The sequence below is a fragment of the Myxocyprinus asiaticus genome, chromosome 49 (assembly GCF_019703515.2).
Source record: "Myxocyprinus asiaticus isolate MX2 ecotype Aquarium Trade chromosome 49, UBuf_Myxa_2, whole genome shotgun sequence".
Lineage (NCBI taxonomy): Eukaryota > Metazoa > Chordata > Actinopteri > Cypriniformes > Catostomidae > Myxocyprinus > Myxocyprinus asiaticus.
The window spans coordinates 24793085-24813308 of NC_059392.1; the positions used below are offsets into that span (position 1 = coordinate 24793085).

A 20224-nucleotide genomic window follows, 5' to 3' on the forward strand; every position below is an offset into this window, starting at 1 on the left:
TGAAACTAATGTGCTGGTGATATTTTGGTGCGACTGATTTTAAACTGGCTTTATTAAAGTCCCCGGTCACAATGAATGCGGCCTCAGGGTGCGCGGTTTCCTGCTCACTTATACTCCCATGCAGTTCCTTGAGTGCCCGGTCTGTGTTGGCTTGTGGGGGAATGTACACAGCTGTGACAATGACCGCTGTGAATTCCCTCGGTAGCCAGAATGGTCGACACAGAAGCATGAGAAATTCCAGATCAGGAGAGCAGAAAGACTTGATAGAATGTACGTTCCTCTGATCACACCAGGATTTGTTGACCATAAAACATACACCACCTCCTCTGCTTTTACCTGAGAGGTCTTTCGCTCTGTCCGCTCGGTGCACGGAGAACCCCCGTGGGTTCAATGGCTGAGTCTGGAATCTCCACAGACATCCAAGTTTCTGTAAGGCAGATAATGCAGCAGTCCCTCGTCTCTCATTGGAAAGAGATCTGCGCTTTCAGCTCACAGAGCTTGTTATCCAGAGACTGAACATTTGCCAGTAGAATACTGGGTAGCGGGGGTCGATTTGCACGGCGTCTTACTCTGATGAGAACGCCGGCTCTGTTTCCCCTTTTCCTTTTGCGTTTTCGCGGCCGTGCAGCACAGACAAAGGGCTCCGCTGCCGTGTTTGTAAACAGCGGGTCGGCATTGAGGAATTTGAAGTCCGGTTTACGGTGTGAAATTGCTGAACCAATGTCCAAAAGTGTTTGTCTGTTGTAGACAATAAGGCAGACAACATCCAAGATAAAAAACATAAGAATTGTGAACAAAACAAACAAAACACTACTATGTTGTGTTGGAGCTCGCAACGCAGCAGCCATACTCGGCGCCATCTTGAGTCAGGACTTGAGTTTAAATTGTGCTGTGTTAATTTGATGTTATTGTAAATTGGTATATGTCTTATCACTGTCACGACTGCTATGTTGATCGGAACTGCACCCAAGAATTTCACACACCATTGCACTTGTGTATATGGCTGTGTGACAATAAAGTGATTTGATTTGATTTGATTTGATTTGATAAACAAATAGATGGAAATGAAACAGATTGCATTGAAACTGTTTCATTATGTGAGAAGAAATAAATTGCTGGACAGCTGAAATTCCACCTCCGGTTTGCATCAGAATTTGTTATGGGGGTCCTGGGTAGCTCAGCGAGTATTGACGCTGACTACCACCCCTAGAGTCACGTGTTTGAATCCAGGGTGTGCTGAGTGACTCTAGCCAGGACTCCCAAGCAACCAAGTTGGCCCAGTTGCTAGGGAGGGTAGAGTCACATGGGGTAACTTCCTTGTGGTCGCTATAATGTGGTTTTCGCTCTCGGTGGGGTGCATGTTGAGTTGTATGAGGATGCCACGGAGAATAACGTGGGCCTCCATATACGCTACGTCTCTGCGGTAACGCGCTCAACAAGCCACGTGATAGATGTGTGGATTGACAGTCTCAAACGCGGAGGCAACTGAGATTCGTCCTCCGCCACCCGGATTCAGGTGAGTCACTACGCCACCACGAGGACTTATAGCGCATTGGGAAGTGGGCATTCCAAATTTGGAAGAAAAGGGGAGAAAAAAATAAATACAAAAATAATAATAATAATTTCTTGTTATGTTTCTCATTTGTAAGCTGCTTTAGATAAAAATATCTGCTAAATGTCAAAATGTAAATATAACACAAACTAACAATGATAACAATGTTAAATTATTAAATCTGGTATAATGTTAATTTCAACATATACTAATACATTTTTTAAATTAAAAGTTGTATACTGTATGTTAAGTAAGGGATAATGTACAGTCAGCCTGTTGTTATCGCACAATAAACCCCGACAGGGACACGCTGAATGGGTTTATTATGTGATAACATGCCGCTGATTTTACATTATCATGCTTATTACACGGCTACTAACCAAATAAATAAATACATGGAAATAAAATATATATTTTCTTTGAAATTATGTAATTTGAGAAGAAAGAAATCAATGAACAGCTGAAATCAACCTCTGGTTTGCATCAGAGTTCTCTTGGTAGATTCTTTTGTGAAATGACCATCTGACTCCTCATTATTCAGCCTATTACAAGACTACTTGCCAAATAAACAAATAAATGGACATGCCACTTTGATTTGCATTGAAATTGTGTAATTATGTGAGCCTTTAAAAATAAGTGTGTTTGATCATGGCAGCAGCTCATTCTTTAGCCAGCTTTGGAGTTGCATTGTTGGTGCCACGTTGTGTGAATGAAATGTTCTGTTCTTTCATTGCTTGTAATGTTAGGTGTGTTCGACTTCATGCAGCACTGCGCAGACCCATCGGCGACTGCCTTGAAGCAATGCATGGTATTTAGAACTGATCTGTCACCATGACTTATGCCATCAGATTACCGTGAGAGCGAGTCGAAACCATCTGGCTGGCTCAGCCAGTGCAGTTTCTCCAAAATGGCTGCACAAGCTCTGATGATGACGCAGCTCTGATGATGTGCGTTTCAAGGGCTGAGTTTGTAATGGCATATAACCATACTCATAATACTTCTGCCATATCAGTTTATGGCAGAAATAGTAGTATGGTGGTATGCCATACATTACAATTTTCTTATATCAGACTTTCTTCTTGTACACACAAGAACTGTATTTAGCAGCATGTAAGCTATTCAAATGAACAGTGTGTCTGGTTATTATATGTCAAATTCAAGCATCTGTCTATCTTAATTTCTATCGCATCCACTTCATCTGAAATAAAGGAAGCAAACATTGTGCAATTTGCTGTGAATGATGTAGGTTCATCACACGATGAGGAGTACAAAGTGTCTGGCTTTACGAATCTTTTTCCATGCCTCCCCGACAGCAAATCTAAGATGAGGCGCAGTTGAACTTGAAAGCACATATTGTCTTTTGTCAATGAGGTAACAGCGTTAATGATGTATGTTTCCATTGTACTGGATGATATTGTTTGTAATCTATGTAGCTCTTTATACAGTGATGACTAATTGTATTACAAGTAATTATGATGGAAATATTTATTAATACAAGCATTTATTTGTATTTGCACTAATTGTATTTTAAAAGACCAACAATATCATCAAAAATAACAATCTTATGTCCCATCAGTTAACATCTACAGCAAACTTTCTGTTAAAGTGTATTAGTATTGGTCAATTAATAATTTATGCAAACAGATGTACATCTCATGGTGTTTTGACTGACACCCCATTACGATTAATCCTCCCATGATAAAAAAAATAAAAAAATAATAATAATTCCTTTGCATCCCCAAAATATTTTACGCAGTCCTTTCAGCTGGAATTGATTTACAATGGCCCAAGATCCACAGTTTGACCAATTCCAAGTATTACTTCACACACTGTCTTCAAGACGTACAAAACCTCCAGTCTATCTTGAAGATTTTAAGATGAATCCTGCATGTCCCATGCAATCACATAGATCCACCAAATCTGTAGCTCCAGTCCAGTGCGGTTCAGAGCATGCCCCAGTGTTTAACCCTTGCCAGTCCAGAGCCAGTAACACAATGATGGAAGAGCCGAGGCAGCTAAAGGAGTTTTTGTAGAATTGGATCAAAGTGTGAAGCAGCTCAGTAATAGGGTTAACCAGATGTGCTCTTCAGAAATGTTTCAGACCTCAACAATGAGCAGTTGACGGTTATTTGCGACCAGTAATGCCAGTCCCTATATGCATATTACACAGTCTGCATAGGGCATCAACTCCAACTCTCAGAAACTCCACCGGCTGCCCTTACTGGGACATTATACGCTATTCAAGGACCCAAAAGCAGCTACGGAACACAGACAATCACCTCACACAACGCATCGCACCCCACGTTCGACGATCATGGAGCTCTGTATAGGGCATCAATTTGGCCAGTGGTGGCCCTATCTGTGCCTCCCTTGCCTAATGTAAGTTCCCCAGTCCAAACTTCCATGAATGAGCCTATAGCATTTTCAGCCCAGGTGCTACAGCACTACTTTTGTGAGTGCCAAGCTAAGTTAGCTGCCAATTAACCAGAAGTCACCAGGTCAGTCTAGACAGTCTTCCCTACAACCCCTTCCTCCGTTTGTGGTGCCAACCCCTCAATCTCAGCTGAACAGCCTCTTGAGTTCTCAGTTGAGTTTCTCAGATAATCAAACACATTCATGTGGGGATCACAGTGAATGTCTTTCTATGTTGAAGCAACCATCTATGACCCAGAGTCCCTTTATTAGCCAGACAGCTAATCCTGTCCCTTGCTCACAGTCTCTTCTATTCAATGAAGGGTTATCTCCATCAGTTAACCAGTCCACCTCCCAGCCTGTTCCAAACATGTGGTCTGAAATGCAGCACCAGCCATCAAGTATGCTACTCATGCCTTGTTTTGAAGCACAACCATTGATGATGCATATTCAACCCATGCATCAAGTGTCATTCTCTGAATTCTGGTCAGCCCTACTATGCTAGGTCTCTTCAGTCCCACCAATCCCATTTTGGTTTCCTGCAGGCCAGGAGGGATATCTGACTCATAACCAATACCTTCCAGTCTTGAGTCAGGCTTCAAGTAGTATGTCACACTCTGCAGATCAAGTCAACCAGCCTGGTAGCCAGTTGCCTGTTTTGGCCATTTTCCAGGCCCATGTTATGACCAGTCAGTCACATGCACCCCTTTTAGTGTATAATAACCATCCAGTCAGTTGTGCATGGCAGCCAAATCAAGTCAGTACCTCCAAGTAATATTACAGTTTTTTCTGCAGCCCATCCTTCTGTACAGCGTAACCAGCCATCCTTTTCCTAACCTACATCCACAAGTCAGACCTAGGACTAGAAAAGCCTGTTATTCCTACCCTGGGCCCTGCTGATGGACAGAATTTTGTTCTTGCCTCAGCCTGTGCATCTGATGAATTTATTTTTGTTCCAACTCCAAAATCTAGGGTTGCTACAGACATAAAGAGTTCCCCATGTCCTGTCTGGGCTGATCTTCTTTGGCCTCCTCCAGGCCTTGACCTAGTTTACCTAGAAAGTTCCCGTAGTCCTGTCCTGTTGATCCTCCTCAACCTCCTCCCAGCCTTAACCTGGCTGTCCTAGAGAGTTCCAGTAGTCCTCTTGCAGCTTATCCACTTCAACCTCTTCCCGGCCTTTCTAGTAAGATCTTTGATATTAGGGCAAAAATCATATTCTTGATAATAATTTTTATATTGTTTTCCTGTAAAAATATCTAAAAATCTTTAAAACAAGATCAGTTTGATTAATCTTGTTTTAGAAACAACACTGCATAAGATATTTCGGTTTTTCAGAGAATGTATTTTTAACATGTGTATTTTGTCTTACTGTACTGGCAGAGTTTTTATAGTCAAAACAAGTGAAAAAATCTGCCAGTGCTGAAGAAGTAATCCAAAGTATTTAGATTACATTACTGACCTTGAGTAATCTAACGGAATACATTACAAATTACATTTTACAGCATGTATTCTGTAATCTGTAGTGGAATACATTTCAAAAGTAACCCTCACAACACTGTCTACGACTTTCACATAAGTCATATCACGTAACTACTTACATAAACATCTGGACTTGTGTATAACGGAACCTTATAACCTTATATAACCATATCTCCTTATGGTTCTACTCGTGTCTACACACAACATAGAATGGCAGTCACAACTAGCCTAGGTGCACTCATCCACTTTCATTCATTTCTGTTTTTGTTTTTTTTATTCATGGTCCAGTGCTCTTTTTTATCATTAATTTTACTCGGATCAAACCTTTCTTCTCCGATCTTCACTGTGACCAAATCACAGCGGGAAAACAACCTTTATATTAATTGTATTTTTTATTATATTAAATCTCTTTTTATATTTATTTATTTATTTATTTTTAATTATTATTATAAGAAGTAAAATAAAGTAGCGGAGACAGGAAGCAGTATGGGAAAAAAGTGGGACAAATGGGGGAATCGAGCCCGGGTTGTCCACATGATAAAAAGCACATCCATAACATTTGTGTTGGGTCAAGACAAATGCTCTGAATCACTCATCCTCCACCACTGAAAATGGCTGTGAATCCTTAATGATCATGTCCACTTATCCCTCATCAATGTCCTTTTGAATGTCACAAAAACCTGAAATGGGCTGATTTGGAAATGGATATATTTTTTCTTGGAACATACAAGAAATATGTCTATATGGTCATGTTTGATTCATAACTTTGTTTGATAAGCCTATGTTTAATTCACTGTTTTTTCAGGTTTGGTAAAGAGCTTTGCTAACTCTACTGGGGGATCTACAAAAAGTTCCAAGAAACCTCAGAGTACAAAGAGTACCACCACAGACCTGGATGGTCCACGGGTGAGAACTTTATTTACATTTAGTAATTTAGCAGACACTTGTTTATTCATCCCAGTGGAACCAGGCCTTACCACAACATGTACACCTACTTTCTTCTACAGTCAACAGAAGTTGAATAAGGAGGTCAGTGGCGGCTGATGCCTACATTTTCATGTGGGGCTCTGAGCCAATGCGCGCGGGAAACAAATTTGCGCATACGCACGTTTTTGTTATGGAGGCAGATGTATTTATCAATAAATTCAAGTCCAGACGTAAATTGTGTTTTTCACTGAATTCTCTTTTATTCTTTATATTATTTATTGCCAATATTAAACAAATTACAATTTTACAAATGTGTTTATGTGTGTAGCGAAGACACCAGGCAGTAATGTTAAGGTCCATATGCAGTTTAATAAAAGTATAAACAGTACAACAAAGTAGCAAATCAAAGGGTAAACAAAAAGCAGGCAAGGGTTCGGTACACAGGAAGACAATACAAGAAAGGCAAACCAAGTAAATCCGAGAGACAGAGAGGTAATCCAGTAAACAGGCAATAGGTCCAAAAACACACAAGCAGGCTGGGAAATACGATGAACAGGCAGGAGTCAAAACACAGGGAAAACGGTAATGGTAAATAATGCTCAGAATTGCAGATTAGGCAGAACAAGACTTTGCACGAAATGTGTGTAAACAGGGAACTTAAATAGAAAAAGATAATGTGAAACAGGTGGGTGAGTAATCAGTCTGAGCGGAGGGTTATGGGAAATGTAGTTCGTGAAGGAAGGGTTAGTACTCTGGAGTTGGCGACCTCTGGTGGCATTCAGGAGAGATAGCAGGAGCTGCCGGTGTAACAATATGTGTGTGTGTGAGACAGATATCTTGTACAGGAATTTTGCCCTTCTCTCCTTCTGAGTGGTAAATTCTCAATGACCGTATTATTGAAGTCAGGAATGCTTTGATAAAATGTGCCTATTCTTATCCACCTCTTCATTGTGCTTCTTACCCCGTGTCTGTGGCCTTTGTCCAGTTGCGTAGCTATGTTGACTCTGCCAAGGACTGCTAGCTTGACACTATTGTCCATATGTGCTTTTGTAAACTCATGTTTCTTCGTCCTCTCTGATAAATGTTTTAGGTCCCTTAATCCTAAAATTCCAAGTCCATGTTCCATCTGTCCCTGTCTTTTTAAAAAGTAGACATGGAAAGCAAAATAAGGCATTTGCATGACTACATCCAGCTAGCCAAGCCTTTCTGCTGCACCAAGTATGGGAGAGGCATCGTGTGTACATTTAGCTCTTTTCGCTAGCCTGTCAGGTTGATCTGGGCCAAGATCTTTTACCTGTAGTTTCTCCACCAATGTTCTCCTCTCAAATGGATTTTGCTGAAGAGATCTTATTGAATTTGGGGGCAGACTGGGCAGTTGAGATCCTGCTCCTGTGTCCACATTCATCATTGCTATAATATTACAGTCTATTGGCAGAGACTGTCAGTCATTCAATAAGACGATGATGAGAGGGAACGTGACTATGTCAAGAGTCCCAACTGTGCATGCTTGGGGTGCTTCTCTCAGCACCCCTCAAGCCATAATATTGAGGCCACTGATTGGCTAAATTTCTTTTGCACATGTGAATATTTTGTGTCAGCATTGGTTGGCACTGCTCCACCAAGGGGTGCTGGAAAAAGTGCCACAAGCATGCGCAGTCGGTGGTGGTCGGGACTCTCAATGAGAGAAGGGATGAATAGGAAGCGAATTTTCCCCCACATAATGAGTGAAATTTTATATATAACACGTTATTATGCATTTTAAACACACACATACTTAAAATAAGTTGTAAAAAATTACTTAAAAATTTTTTATAAAAAAAAAAAAAAAAGGTGGGGCAGAGCCCCAGCGCCCCCTATGGACCAGCCGCCACTGAAGGAGGTTATACACAGGCCCCGAGTAGAGGAGGTTGTGAGGGGATGCCATCCCGCTTGTAGAAAGAAATGCAATAACCATCCCCTTTGTAAAATATTTTAATTCTCTACGTTTGATAAATAACAGACTTTAAATAACTGTGATTAGCTTGATCAGAATTATATTTCATCATATTTGGGGTTTCCAGATATCAAGAGAGGAAATCCCCCAGTCAGTTCTTAACACTTTCAGTTTGGAAATATTCTGCCAGTGTTTTTAGTTAGTGTTTTTAGCAATCTGGCAACCATTGGCGCATGAGCTCTCTCTCCACTGTAAAAGGCGCTGGTGTTCTGAAACACTGGCAAACAGGTATGTTGGACTTTAGAGATGGGTTGAAGCATCCTTCCCAGTGTTCACACGAAATGTCACTGAAGGTAATGCAAATTTTTGCTCACTTTCAAAAATGGCCGAGAGAACAAGGAAATCTTTTGACTTTCTTTAAAAAGAAGAGAATAGGTAAGATATTACTATAGAGCACAGTTACAACATGTACATGTTTTTAACTAAAACAATTTTGGAAGTTTTCACCCATAAAACATTTTTGGGTGTAGAACAACTTTCTTACACCACTGTTTGAGCATCCTTCATAGAAACAGCCCAAACTTCCATTACTTGTTCAGTTATTGGAGTGGAACAGATGCGTGTATGACTGTGAGTGAGCGATTGAGAGAAAACCTTTTTTATGAACTTGATGTGGATTTTTTTTTTTTTACAAAATTCATCATAAAATAAAATACCGAGATACATACATGTATAAAGGCATGAGAAAAACTCTGCAATTGGTTTAAGGTTAAACCTCCAGTCTAGACAAAAGTAAAACTCATTAGCTGCCGAGTGACCAAACCAATGGAACACTTTCTGGTTGAGTTTAAGTTAAACTTCTTTCTTTCTTTCTTATGTGAAACATTTTGTTAATTTTTTAGTAATAAAGAAGGGTAAGACCAAAAATCATAAAGCAGTATGATTTGCAGTAGAGGATCAATATGTTATGTCCCACACACTTGACTTGCTCTAGAAATAAGGGGGAACCAGCACCCAATACACAACACACAAAAACTGTTGACCAGCATTGCTGGACTTTTCAACATGGTAAACTTAACCCACCTCATGTATTTTTACATTTTTATTTAAATTAACTTTTCTAAGCAATATGAATTACAGGGACAGTTGGAGAGTCCTCACAATTTAACAAATGTCAGGATTTATGACATTGTGATGGCATTTTTGTCCCCACAATGTATGTAAAAAACATTTACAAACTCATCAGCCAGCATGCAATGCAGCACAAAGGGAGAAATTGTGAAAAAAAAAACAAAAAAAAAACAAACATTTTTTGCAATTTATGGTGACCACATCTTCAAGCTTCAAAAGGACACAAAAGTATAATTCAGAAGTCTAATAAATTATTGTATGTGACTCATGTCTTGATCTGAAGAAATAAGATTAGATTTGGTGAGAAACAAGCTGAAATCTAATGTATTATGTAGTAAAAATGTTTACTGACCGTTATTCTCCTGTACGTGTTCATGAGTCTGCAAGCGAGCTTTAGAGTTCTTGCATATGAGGTTATAACAACACAGGGGTGAGTAAACAATGACTGAATTTTTATTTTTGGGTGAACTAATCGTTTAAAATACATACATATACCATATGAAGAATATTGAATGTAAAGCATCTAAGAACTTTATACATCCATAAAAACATGGACATTAAGAGCATTGTCATCATACAACTGCTTGTTTAAGAGTTCAAAAGTTATACAGTACAAAGATCATGAGACAAAAGCCATTTAGACATTTAGCTGATGTTTTTGATCAATTCTGATTAATTGATCTTATAAATTAATAAATGATCAAAAACGTGACTCACTAAGATTAAAAGATTGTTGTTTAAAAACAACAACAAAAAGAGCCAAGATATCCAGTATGACATTGTGGAATATCAAAATTATTTTCATAAAAAAGAGAGGTCATCAGGTCATTTGTACTCTTGTGTACATTATTTGGGCAGCTGTAGAGCAGTATAGGTGCTGTGGACTTGACAGGATCAATATTTTTTATGCATCTGAGAAAAGTACACCTCAGTATACTGAAAGAGCAATGGGGAAAACTATTAGCATATTCAGCACAGGTGTTTCATAATACAAAAATGCTAGAATTTGCTTGAATAATAGCACAAGACTCTCCAATAAATATCTGACATTTCAGTAACAAATGACCAATTATCACATAATTCAAAGAATGAAATAATTTACCTGTAATTGCCTGTAATCTATAACTTGTGTCTGTTGTAGATGTAGATGATTAGTATCCTGAAGATGTGATTGCTCTCCAGATCTTTTATTTCCAACAACAAAAACTAAGAATTAAATAAACAGTGAATTAAAATTTAACACGACTAAAGATTATGGATTTTCATTTCCAAAATTATCATATTAATTAGGGGAAAGACTAACTGCCAAACTTACGACAACTTTACCGACCTACCAATTCTGTACCAATATAATTTTTAAAAATATTTCTACTGTTAAAGAGCCTCAATTAATAATAATAATAATAATAATAATAATAATAAAGCACTCACCTATGACCACAATGATCAGAACACCAGTTAACAGAGCAAATATGAGGATAAGAGTCTGCCATGTCTGATTCTGATGAATGCATTTCACTTCTGTCTGATTCTGCTCAGTACACGACACTAATGTGCTCTCTGTAGTTGGAGATTTTGTTACAGTATTATGATTGCCAGTCTACTCCATTAAAGCATATTAATAAAATTCTTGTGTCTGAAAACTGAATACAAACTCACATTGATGACTGCAGGAGCACTTACCAATGAATCTGAGTCTGGTGCCTTTGCTGAATTCTGGAGGTACTGTATCTGTCTTCATACAGTAATAAACTCCTAAGTCATCAGTGGTGACATTATTTATAAACAGATGACGGTGAGACTGCACTGAATATTTGTGTCTGAATGTTTTATTGAAGCTTAAAAAGGTATTTGACAAAGTGCGTAATATCATCACTGGAGGATCTGGATACTTCTGTAATAACCAATAAATCTCTCCATCAAAATCACAGTTTATTGTCACATTTTGTCCCACATCTGTTAGATGATCTGTTTCAGCTTGACAGCATATAAATAGATCTGTGGAATAAAAAAAAACCCCACATAATTAAGATTTGCCAATCAGCTGTGAACCAGTGACATCAAATACATTTAATGTTTATAAAGCCTATGAAACAATGTAATAAACTCACATAGTTGAAGCTGAATAATCTTCATGCTGTTCCCTTGATTAAAACACTTGACTAATGAACTCTACTACTGTTTTTGCGAGCAGAGGAAAAAGTTTACCCACATCAACTAGAGGAAGTCTAAAACAAGTTTGCTTTGACCACACTGTTCACGCTATTTCCAACTCCCAGGTTGGGCGGATTACTTTACGAAAGTATTCTGGGCTGAATACTAAATACTCTTTTTTTAAATGTTTTCAGTAAAGTATTCTGAATCCATCACATAAAAAGTGACAAGAATACTTTTAGAACACATATTTATAAAGGCAAGACACAATTGGAAGAATTACATGTGATATGTCATTATTATCTTATCTGAACTGCTACATCTCCACTTTTGGGCAGTTCCCTGGGGGTCACGTATTGTTGTTATATAGTTTTTTGAATCACTTCGTATGAGGTTTTTTTAAAAAGTGAGATATATTGAAAGGCCTGTATGTTACACTATATGTCACACTGAACTAGCCTCAAGTATAAACCACACATTTTACAGAACTTATTTACACAAGGTTTTTCTGTCGTCGTTTGGAACATCTCTGATCTACTTCAAGTCCTTTTTCCCTCTTTCAGTCTTTGCAGTGCTTTCTCAGATTTATAAAGTATCACAAAAACACAACCCACAATGATTTTAACCTACAACTGTTCACAAATTAGCCCGATTTATCGCAAACCTGGCAACACATCACACGCCCTGCTGCTGCTCTAAAAGAAGAGAGAGCGAGTGTGCTTGTGTGCTTGTGCACTGATTAGAAAAACTGTTTCTTACTTGACTGACCATCATTTTCTTTCACATCTCCTTATTTGTGTTCAATATAAGCGAAGTATTCTAAAAGTATTCTAACAACATTTTATTAAGTAACTGTATTCTGAATACAGGTGCTTGAAAACGTAACAGGGGCTGAATACAGTTACTTCTGAATATGTAACGCTGTTACATGTATTCCATTACAGCCCAACCCTTTCAACTCCTTATTCACCATCACCAGGTCCATACAGATCTCCCCTGAATCTCAAGTAAATCTCAAGTCAGTAAATTCTCTCTGGGCCTGCACATAACCATCATCACTTTAATAAGCAAGCTTATTGAATTTACATTTATATGTTCATGTTATATCATTTTTACCCTTTTTAAACATATTGTGCTAATTTTTAACAGTATTTCTGAAAGCAGAGAACCTGAAATAACACATTAAGTATAAACAAGTGCTACAATTTTTACAGTAAATATTTACAACAACATGCTATTCTGAAATTAAAGTCCAGTATGTTATCCGATTTTTATAGTGCATTTTATTTCAGTATAGTATATTTATTTACAGTGAATTTTACAGTGTCGTTTTAATCTGTTTGATATTTGAAACTGATGATTGTTTGCTATTACTCTGATAAATGAAGAGTCAGATCATCTAAAGCAACCTTGGACTAGCTCTGTGTATACATATATATCACCTTAATGCTCAATTAAATGTTAACTTTGCTGTTCTCAGGTGTTGTCCTTCCATTAATGGCCTGTAGAAGGAAGGAGAGGGTTTGTTAAGGTCAGATTCACATGCTGGGCTATGTTAGACATCCGAGACGTTCTTATTGACATACTGTGCGTCTTATAGTCATATTGCAAATTAGCAAACAACGAAAAAAAAAAAAAAATGTTAACACATGTAAACACACACATCAAATACACATCTGTATGTGTGTTTACATCTGGAAGATATATGTTTTACATTGTTTGCTCATGGTTTACTCATCTGCAATATGTCTATAAGACGTTTCCTCTCAGATGTCAATAAGACATTAAACAGATTCAGTTTCACACATTTCAGATTGCGTCACTGCTGTGCAGTGTTTACATCATGTTAGATTTACTGTAATAGAGCTATTCAGCCGTGATGTAAATTTGTAGGTGAACCCAGGAGTCTAATTTACCATGAGTTCCCTCTGCATTTTCCTATGGGTTTTTATAATGAGGTTTTTCAACTTATGTGTAAAATAAGGTCTGTGGTAAACATTATTTGAGGATACGTGGACATTTTGTTCTAGCTCTATTCTGAGCTGTGCACGTCCTCAGAAATGATTTAATAGCAATGTTTATTATTGCAAAATTTACCCATGTGCGGCCTTATGGTTGATGACAGCGAAATATTTAAATGCTACAATTATTCATTAATTTATCTCTTTATGTTCTTTCAGAATATTTAAAGATACACTATGTAACTTTTGGCCCTCTAACGGTTAAAAAATAAAACTGCATGCGTCTTGTGGAAGAACATTGTTTTGGTAATGATGCAAGTTGTGCTTCGGCTCTGCTCCTCTGTGTGGATGAATTTGGTTCGAGGAATTGGTGTACACATGGATACACGATATCTTATCAGAGTGAATGGACAAATAAATAATGAAAGAAAGGAACATACGGATATCTGAAAACATGTCATCTAAGCAGGTAAGTGCCTTATCTTATGCTGTTGTTTTGACTTATTGGAAACATTGATGTTTTGAAATAAATGACGTCACAAATTTAGGCAACATTCGTTAACATGAGACATAATGATTGCTAGTCTGATAAGGTCAAACGTTGTAAAGTTTTATAACTGTAGGATATTCTGGCTAAATAGACCACAGTAGTAACTAATTTATAGATTGTCATTGTTACCGACCAGTGGTCAACATCATTTCAAGACTCACATATCCATGGCAAGCCTAGAACTAAAGGATTAATTTATATAAATTATTGCCGTTATAAAGAAAAATACACACGTGTGCTAACAAGTGAAAAGTTCCGCACCGATTACACACAGACGTGTGTGTGTGTGTGTGTGTGTGTGTGTGTGTGTGTGTGATTACACAACTATACATAAATCATATCAATAAAATATCTTACTGCTGAGTAAAAAAAAAAAAAAAGCCATCTCTGGGTCCCTTTTAAATCCTTTCAGATCTCGGAGTTGTCGCCACTTCGGAAAAGCCAAGCCGATGTTGATTCGGGTTTTATTACGGACTCTGTCGCTTTCCCTTTTTGCTTGTAGACTCTGCTCTGTTCGGGGTTTCTTTGTTTTTACAACCGGTGATTCCCTGGAGGTTTGCCGATTTGAATGATCCATGGTTAATTTTTCTCGTTCGTTGTGAACAACAAACTTTCAGCTACTCCCACACACGCGCTACAGTAGCCAGAGCTTATTTTCTCTGTGTATTGACATGACGTGAACACAGGGGAAAATAACATATCTTTGCAATTTCCCACGAAATCCGTCCTGACAGCTCTAAAATATGAATCATTATTATAGGTTTATCAAAGTGTATTTGGGTAAAATAAAGACATGGTTTGGAAGATGGATTTTTGTTGCACTTGAAAAAAAAATTACATAGTGTAGCTTTAAGAAGAAGACAGCGTACCTAGGCTATAATTTTATGGCGAGGTAACTCTGACCAGAGATCTTCTTTACCGAATAAAATCTCCTCGTTTTTACCATAGGAGAGAGCGTATCGTCAACTAGCGTGTTACGACAGTAAGTCACAGTTTGCGGATACTATACAAATCAATGAAGAGAGCCGTAAACTGACACCTGCCTGGCGCAAAATCGTCCGCGACTTCCCATATAAAACAGCCGTTTTAATGTAGTAAACTCCACGCATAGCTCACTCCGAGAGGATTTTTGTTGAAGATTGACGGACAGGCGGCCAATTCATTAAGTGATTGGCTGTTTCCTTACAAAAGCAGTTTATTCAGTGTCGGGAAGCATCTCCTCTATAGACAACCATTCAAAAAGAATGGCCTCTTGTCTCCTCGCAAGTGAACTGCCATGCAATTCTATGCTAACCTTATAGGCTCCCCTTTCAGACGGGCTCTGACCTGACTACCCTTAACTTTTGAGGCCAATTTCATATTGATTCTTTCTTTCTTTTCGTTATGTTCTTTATTTATTTATTTATTTATTTATTTTTAATGAGGACACGACGATCACGCCAGAGCTTACAGAAAATAACGAGTTATTAACTTGGAACTTTAAGTTTGTCCATATGAGGGGATTTTACTAGTACCAGTACGGTAAGTTCGTATGACGAAAGTGTAGGACGACGAGGCGGAAGACTTTTGGTGGAATGCCACCTTTTCAAAACAAAGCTTATTAACGTGAATTTTAGCCACATTTTCATATTCAGAATATTAATTCACCATGATTATCAGGTAAGTTAAATGCTGCCGACGGACGTGTCACATTTTAGGCAGATTGGTTCACTTTTGAAAATGGATGTTTTTCTCTTTTTTTACTTATGTGGGAAGCAGGAAAAACTGTGAATAATGCCTATATCAAAATGATGTATTCATGGTATTTTCCTGCTATAATTATTATTATGGTTCAGAGAGCCAAACCAGAAGATTCGTGAAATAAAGGGCCGGGGCACTTCTGAACGATCACATGACAAATATACTGTAGTAAAATTGTAAACCTCTTACATGAGGCCTACACAAAGATATTCTCATAATCTGTTGTCTTGTAGTAGTGCACATACTACACAGCAAAGCGAATCGAAACAAGCAGTTGTTCACGAGACTTGCTTAATACAAAATGGAATTAATTACAGTGACATTTGCCTCAGTTTTTAGAAGTGAAGTGTGTACATTTTTTGTTGAAGTACTTTGTCCTGTCACCATTTAATATGAAGAGACAAATAAGCCAATCGTATGTTGATTTCCCGGAAAGTGTAAGCAATGTGGTGTTTAAAAACATTGCTCTGTTTAAGCATCCCAACCAGCCTGACATAGCAACAAGCCCATTTACATTCACACCAATATATGCAGATAACTCCCCAAAATCCCAAAGGCTTATTTAAAAAATTTGACAAAGCAAGAAAACCATATTTAAATGGCATTTAAAATAATCACTATTCTCTGCTTTTGACGTCAAGTGGCATGTACACAGCATGTGCACACATTGGATAAGCCGGTATCGTGCCGATTTTTCACTCCCTAGTATCCTTATATTTAAGGGTGGTTGTGCTTTAGAGATAGATACCAGTGATTCCCTACTATTGTTAGGGAAAGGGTTGAGCTTTAAGGATAAGGACCAATCAGTTAAAGGGGAGTAAGAATCTGGCAGGGAGTTCTGCAATATGTCTATAAGACGCATGTCAGTAAGTATGTCTCAGATGTCAATAAGACATTCAGAAGAAGTCTTTGAGATGTTTATGATTTAGAGTGTTTGTAAATCTGATCTTTTTAAGATGTTTAGCAGATGTTAATTAGATTGTGATGCTTTCCAGATAAAACATTATTAAACAGACATCTCGGAGATATGTGTGCTAGCTTAGCTCTGTGAATAATTGACCTTCCCTATCTGTCACTCACTCAACGTTGTGTCGATGTAGTGACACTAGGGGTCACTCTTGGGAGCCCAAGACACTTCTGGTCTTTGATAAAAGGCCAATGAAAATTGGCGAGTGGTATTTGCATGCCACTCCCCCGGACATATGGTATAAAAGGAGCTGGTATGCAACCACTCATTCAGATTTTCTCTTCGGAGCCGAACGGTCGTGCTCACTGAGCTGAATTCCCACGACTGTTTATTCACCTCTGCTGCATCTGACGGCACATTTCAGCGGCTTCTCCCTCCTCTTCACTGGTGCACTGCAGAGAATGCCCCTGGACGCTTCAGCAGAGAATAAGTATATTCTCTAAAAGAGTATATTTCTCTAAAAGAGTGGCACACACGGAACGTCTTTTTGTTATTGCTGGTTGCGCTCATTATCTCTCGCTTTCTGACGGTCACGATCACTGTCTTTCGTGTCTGGGCACTGCTCACGTGGAGACAGCGTTCGTGGATGGTTCATGTACTCATTGCGAGGACATGTCCATGGCAATGATGCGGTCGCGGCTTGCCTTCGTAAGAAAGCAAGCCACCCCAGAGGCTCCCCGTCTCAGTCCTTTTACCTACGGGTATGAGGCCAGCGCGGCTAGCACTGGGGGCGATTTGGGGACCCTAATCGGACCGCCTCTGCCGGGTATCCCCCCGCGGACCTCCCATTTCTAAGCACGCTCGTCTGTCCCGATCAGGCTTCCGGATGAGTCCGCCGGCTCGTCTCACGGCGAGTTCGACCTCTTATTTGGAGCCCGCGAAAGTGATGAGCTCTCGAGTGCAGCATTGGAGAGCGGTTTCGTCCACTCGGACGCAGAAGCCTCAGCTGGGCTTCTCCCTTCAGGGACGATTGCCAAGTCACAGGCTGACGCAGAGATGACAACATGCTTTCCCGGGCAGCCGCGATTGTCGGCTAGAGTGGAACCCTCCGTGCCTCCCTGAACCCTAGCGGCTCGATGATTGGTTCCTGGGCTCGCGGCGTCGCTCAAAGCCACATCCCACCCCCATTCCTTTCTTCCCGGAAGTGCATGAAGAGCTGACAATGTCGTGGGAGGCACTTTTTACTGCCCGGTCCCGATCTTTTCAGCTTCCCCGCCCTCACTACCCTTGATGGTGGGGCGGCCAAGGGCTATTTGGCAATCCCCCGGTTGATAAAGGCACTCGCGGTGCACCTATGCCCACAGAGTGCCGCCACCTGGCGCGGTTGCCCAAAACCCCCGTCCAAGGCCTGTGGGCTTACGTCGTCTCTGACGGCCAAGGCCTACGGTGCCGCTGGACAAGCCGCCTCCGCCCTGCACGCCATGGCTCTCCTGCAAGTCCTCCAAGGCGCTAAAGGAACTGCACAAGGGTAGTTCTGCACTGGGATTGATGCAGGAACTGCGCTCGGCGACCCACCTCGCTATCCAAGTGACAAAGGTCACGGCGTGGTCACTCTGGTGGACGATGTCCACATTAGTGGTCCAGGAGCGCCAACTTTGGCTCAACCTGGTCGAGATGGGTGAGGCCTACAGGACACGGTTCCTTGCTGCCCCCATCTCCCAGGCTGGTCTATTTGGCGACACTGTCAAGGACGTTTCCCAGCAGTTCTTGATGGTGGAGCAACCACGTCAAGATCCCGCACCCCGTCTGCTCGTCGCCAACGGCGTCCCCCTGCGGTGACTGTAACGGCTTCGCCGCAGCCCGCCCCTTTGGCCCGGCCCCGGCGTGGAGCCCACCGCAGGAAGCAGATGCCACCCGTCTCACGGCCGCCAAGAACCCATGAAAGGCTTCAAAGCGCCCTTGAGACGGGCAACCAAGGGACGACGAAACCCGCTGCTCTGGAGCTGGTAAGCAGACCACTCCATCCCCGGTCGAGGGCCAGGAGGAGAATCTATTTGTTACCTATGCATTTAATTGCGATGCATGCCCAAGTGGCTGCATTACCCACGATTTCAGCAAGAGCGGTTTCCTTGTTCCCTGGGTCACGTATCCGGTGTGCACGGCCGTCATCACGACCACCGTCCACCACCCTATTTGGCAGGTTTGGCGCTCCAGCGGCGGTCTTCCACCCCTGAGCGCCCAACTGTGGCACAAATCCACCCCCGTTGTGACAGTCTCCATGGGTCACGAGGACAGGCCTCTTCCTCCTCTGTCCCAGGCTGTTCCGGGGGTGGTCACAAGGAGTCAGGGAAGTACTTCGATGTCCCTGAGCTCAGCACGGCCATGACATGGTGTGGCACCTCAAGCTCTGCCCTGCCGCAAGGCCCCACCCGCCGGTACGTCCGACGAGACTGTTGCTTTGGTCCCCCTCGCACGGAGCTTGGATGCGTGGCTTGCGCTTTCCAATCCGTTGCGATGGCTGGTCCGGACCGTCTAACTCGGCTACGCGATTCAGTTTGCCAGGCGTCCGCCCAGGTTCAGCGGTATCCACTTCACCTTGGTGAAGGACGAAAATGCTGCTACCTTGCGCGCGGAGATCACCACCCTCCTATGGAAGGGTGTGATAGAGCCTGTCCCTCCGGCCGAGATGAAGAAGGGGTTTTACAGCCCCTACTTCATCGTACCGAAAAAAGGCGGTGGGTTGCGGCCAATCTTGAACCTGCGAGTACTGAACCGGGCTTTACACAGACTCCCGTTCAAGATGCTGACGCAAAAATGCATTCTGGCGAGCATCCGGCATCAAGATTGTTTCGCGACGGTAGACCTGAAGGACATGTACATACACGTCTCGATTCTACCTCGACACAGACCCTTCCTGTGGTTTGCATTCGAGGGTCAGGAGTATCAGTACAAGGTCCTCCCTTTCGGCCTGTCCTTGTTTCCTCACGTCTTCAGCAAGGTCGCAGAGGCAGCCCTTGCCCCGTTAAGGGAAGTGGGCATTTGCATTCTCAACTATCTTGATGACTGGCTAATCCTAGCTCACTCTCGGGACATGTTGTGTGCACACAGGGACCTGGTGCTCTCACACCTCAGCCGACTAGGGCTTCAGGTCAACTGGAAAAAGAGCAAGGTCCTCCCAGTTTAGAGCATCTCTTTCCTCAGTTTGGAGTTGGACTCAGTCTCCTTGATGGCGCACCTCACGAACGAGCGCGCCCAGTCGGTGCTGGCCTGTTTGAAGGCGTTCAAACAGAAAACAGCGGTTCCACTGAAACTGTTTTAGAGGCTCCTGGGGCTTATGGCATCCTCAGCGGTGGCCACCCCGCTCGGGTTGATGCATATGAGACCGCTTCAGCAGTGGCTTCAGACTCGAGTCCCGAGATGGGCATGGCGGCGCGGGACACATCGCATGGTCATCACGCCGGTCTGTCACCGTCTTTTC

At 41.2% G+C, this 20224-nt stretch overlaps 1 protein-coding gene across 11 annotated transcripts in view; it reads right to left on the reverse strand.

Annotated features, from left to right (window-relative positions):
* LOC127438202 (uncharacterized) overlaps nucleotides 1-20224 on the reverse strand; it is an 85541-nt gene that overhangs the window by 30761 nt on the left and 34556 nt on the right. The window contains exons 1-5 of one of the 11 annotated variants that reach the window (XM_051693600.1): nucleotides 14457-14957; nucleotides 11118-11432; nucleotides 10866-10994; nucleotides 10537-10640; nucleotides 9092-10370 (exon numbers count right to left, since the gene is read on the reverse strand). The exons of 3 other annotated variants lie outside the window; for them this stretch is intronic. In XM_051693600.1, coding sequence (XP_051549560.1) covers nucleotides 10329-10370; nucleotides 10537-10640; nucleotides 10866-10994; nucleotides 11118-11432; nucleotides 14457-14676 — 810 coding nt within the window. In that variant the 5' untranslated portion in view covers nucleotides 14677-14957 and the 3' untranslated portion in view covers nucleotides 9092-10328. Of the gene's footprint in view, nucleotides 1-9091; nucleotides 10371-10536; nucleotides 10641-10865; nucleotides 10995-11117; nucleotides 11433-11545; nucleotides 12731-14456; nucleotides 14958-20224 lie in introns of those variants that run through there. 7 more of the 11 variants (XM_051693599.1, XM_051693597.1, XM_051693602.1 and 4 more) reach the window with 7 other exon arrangements.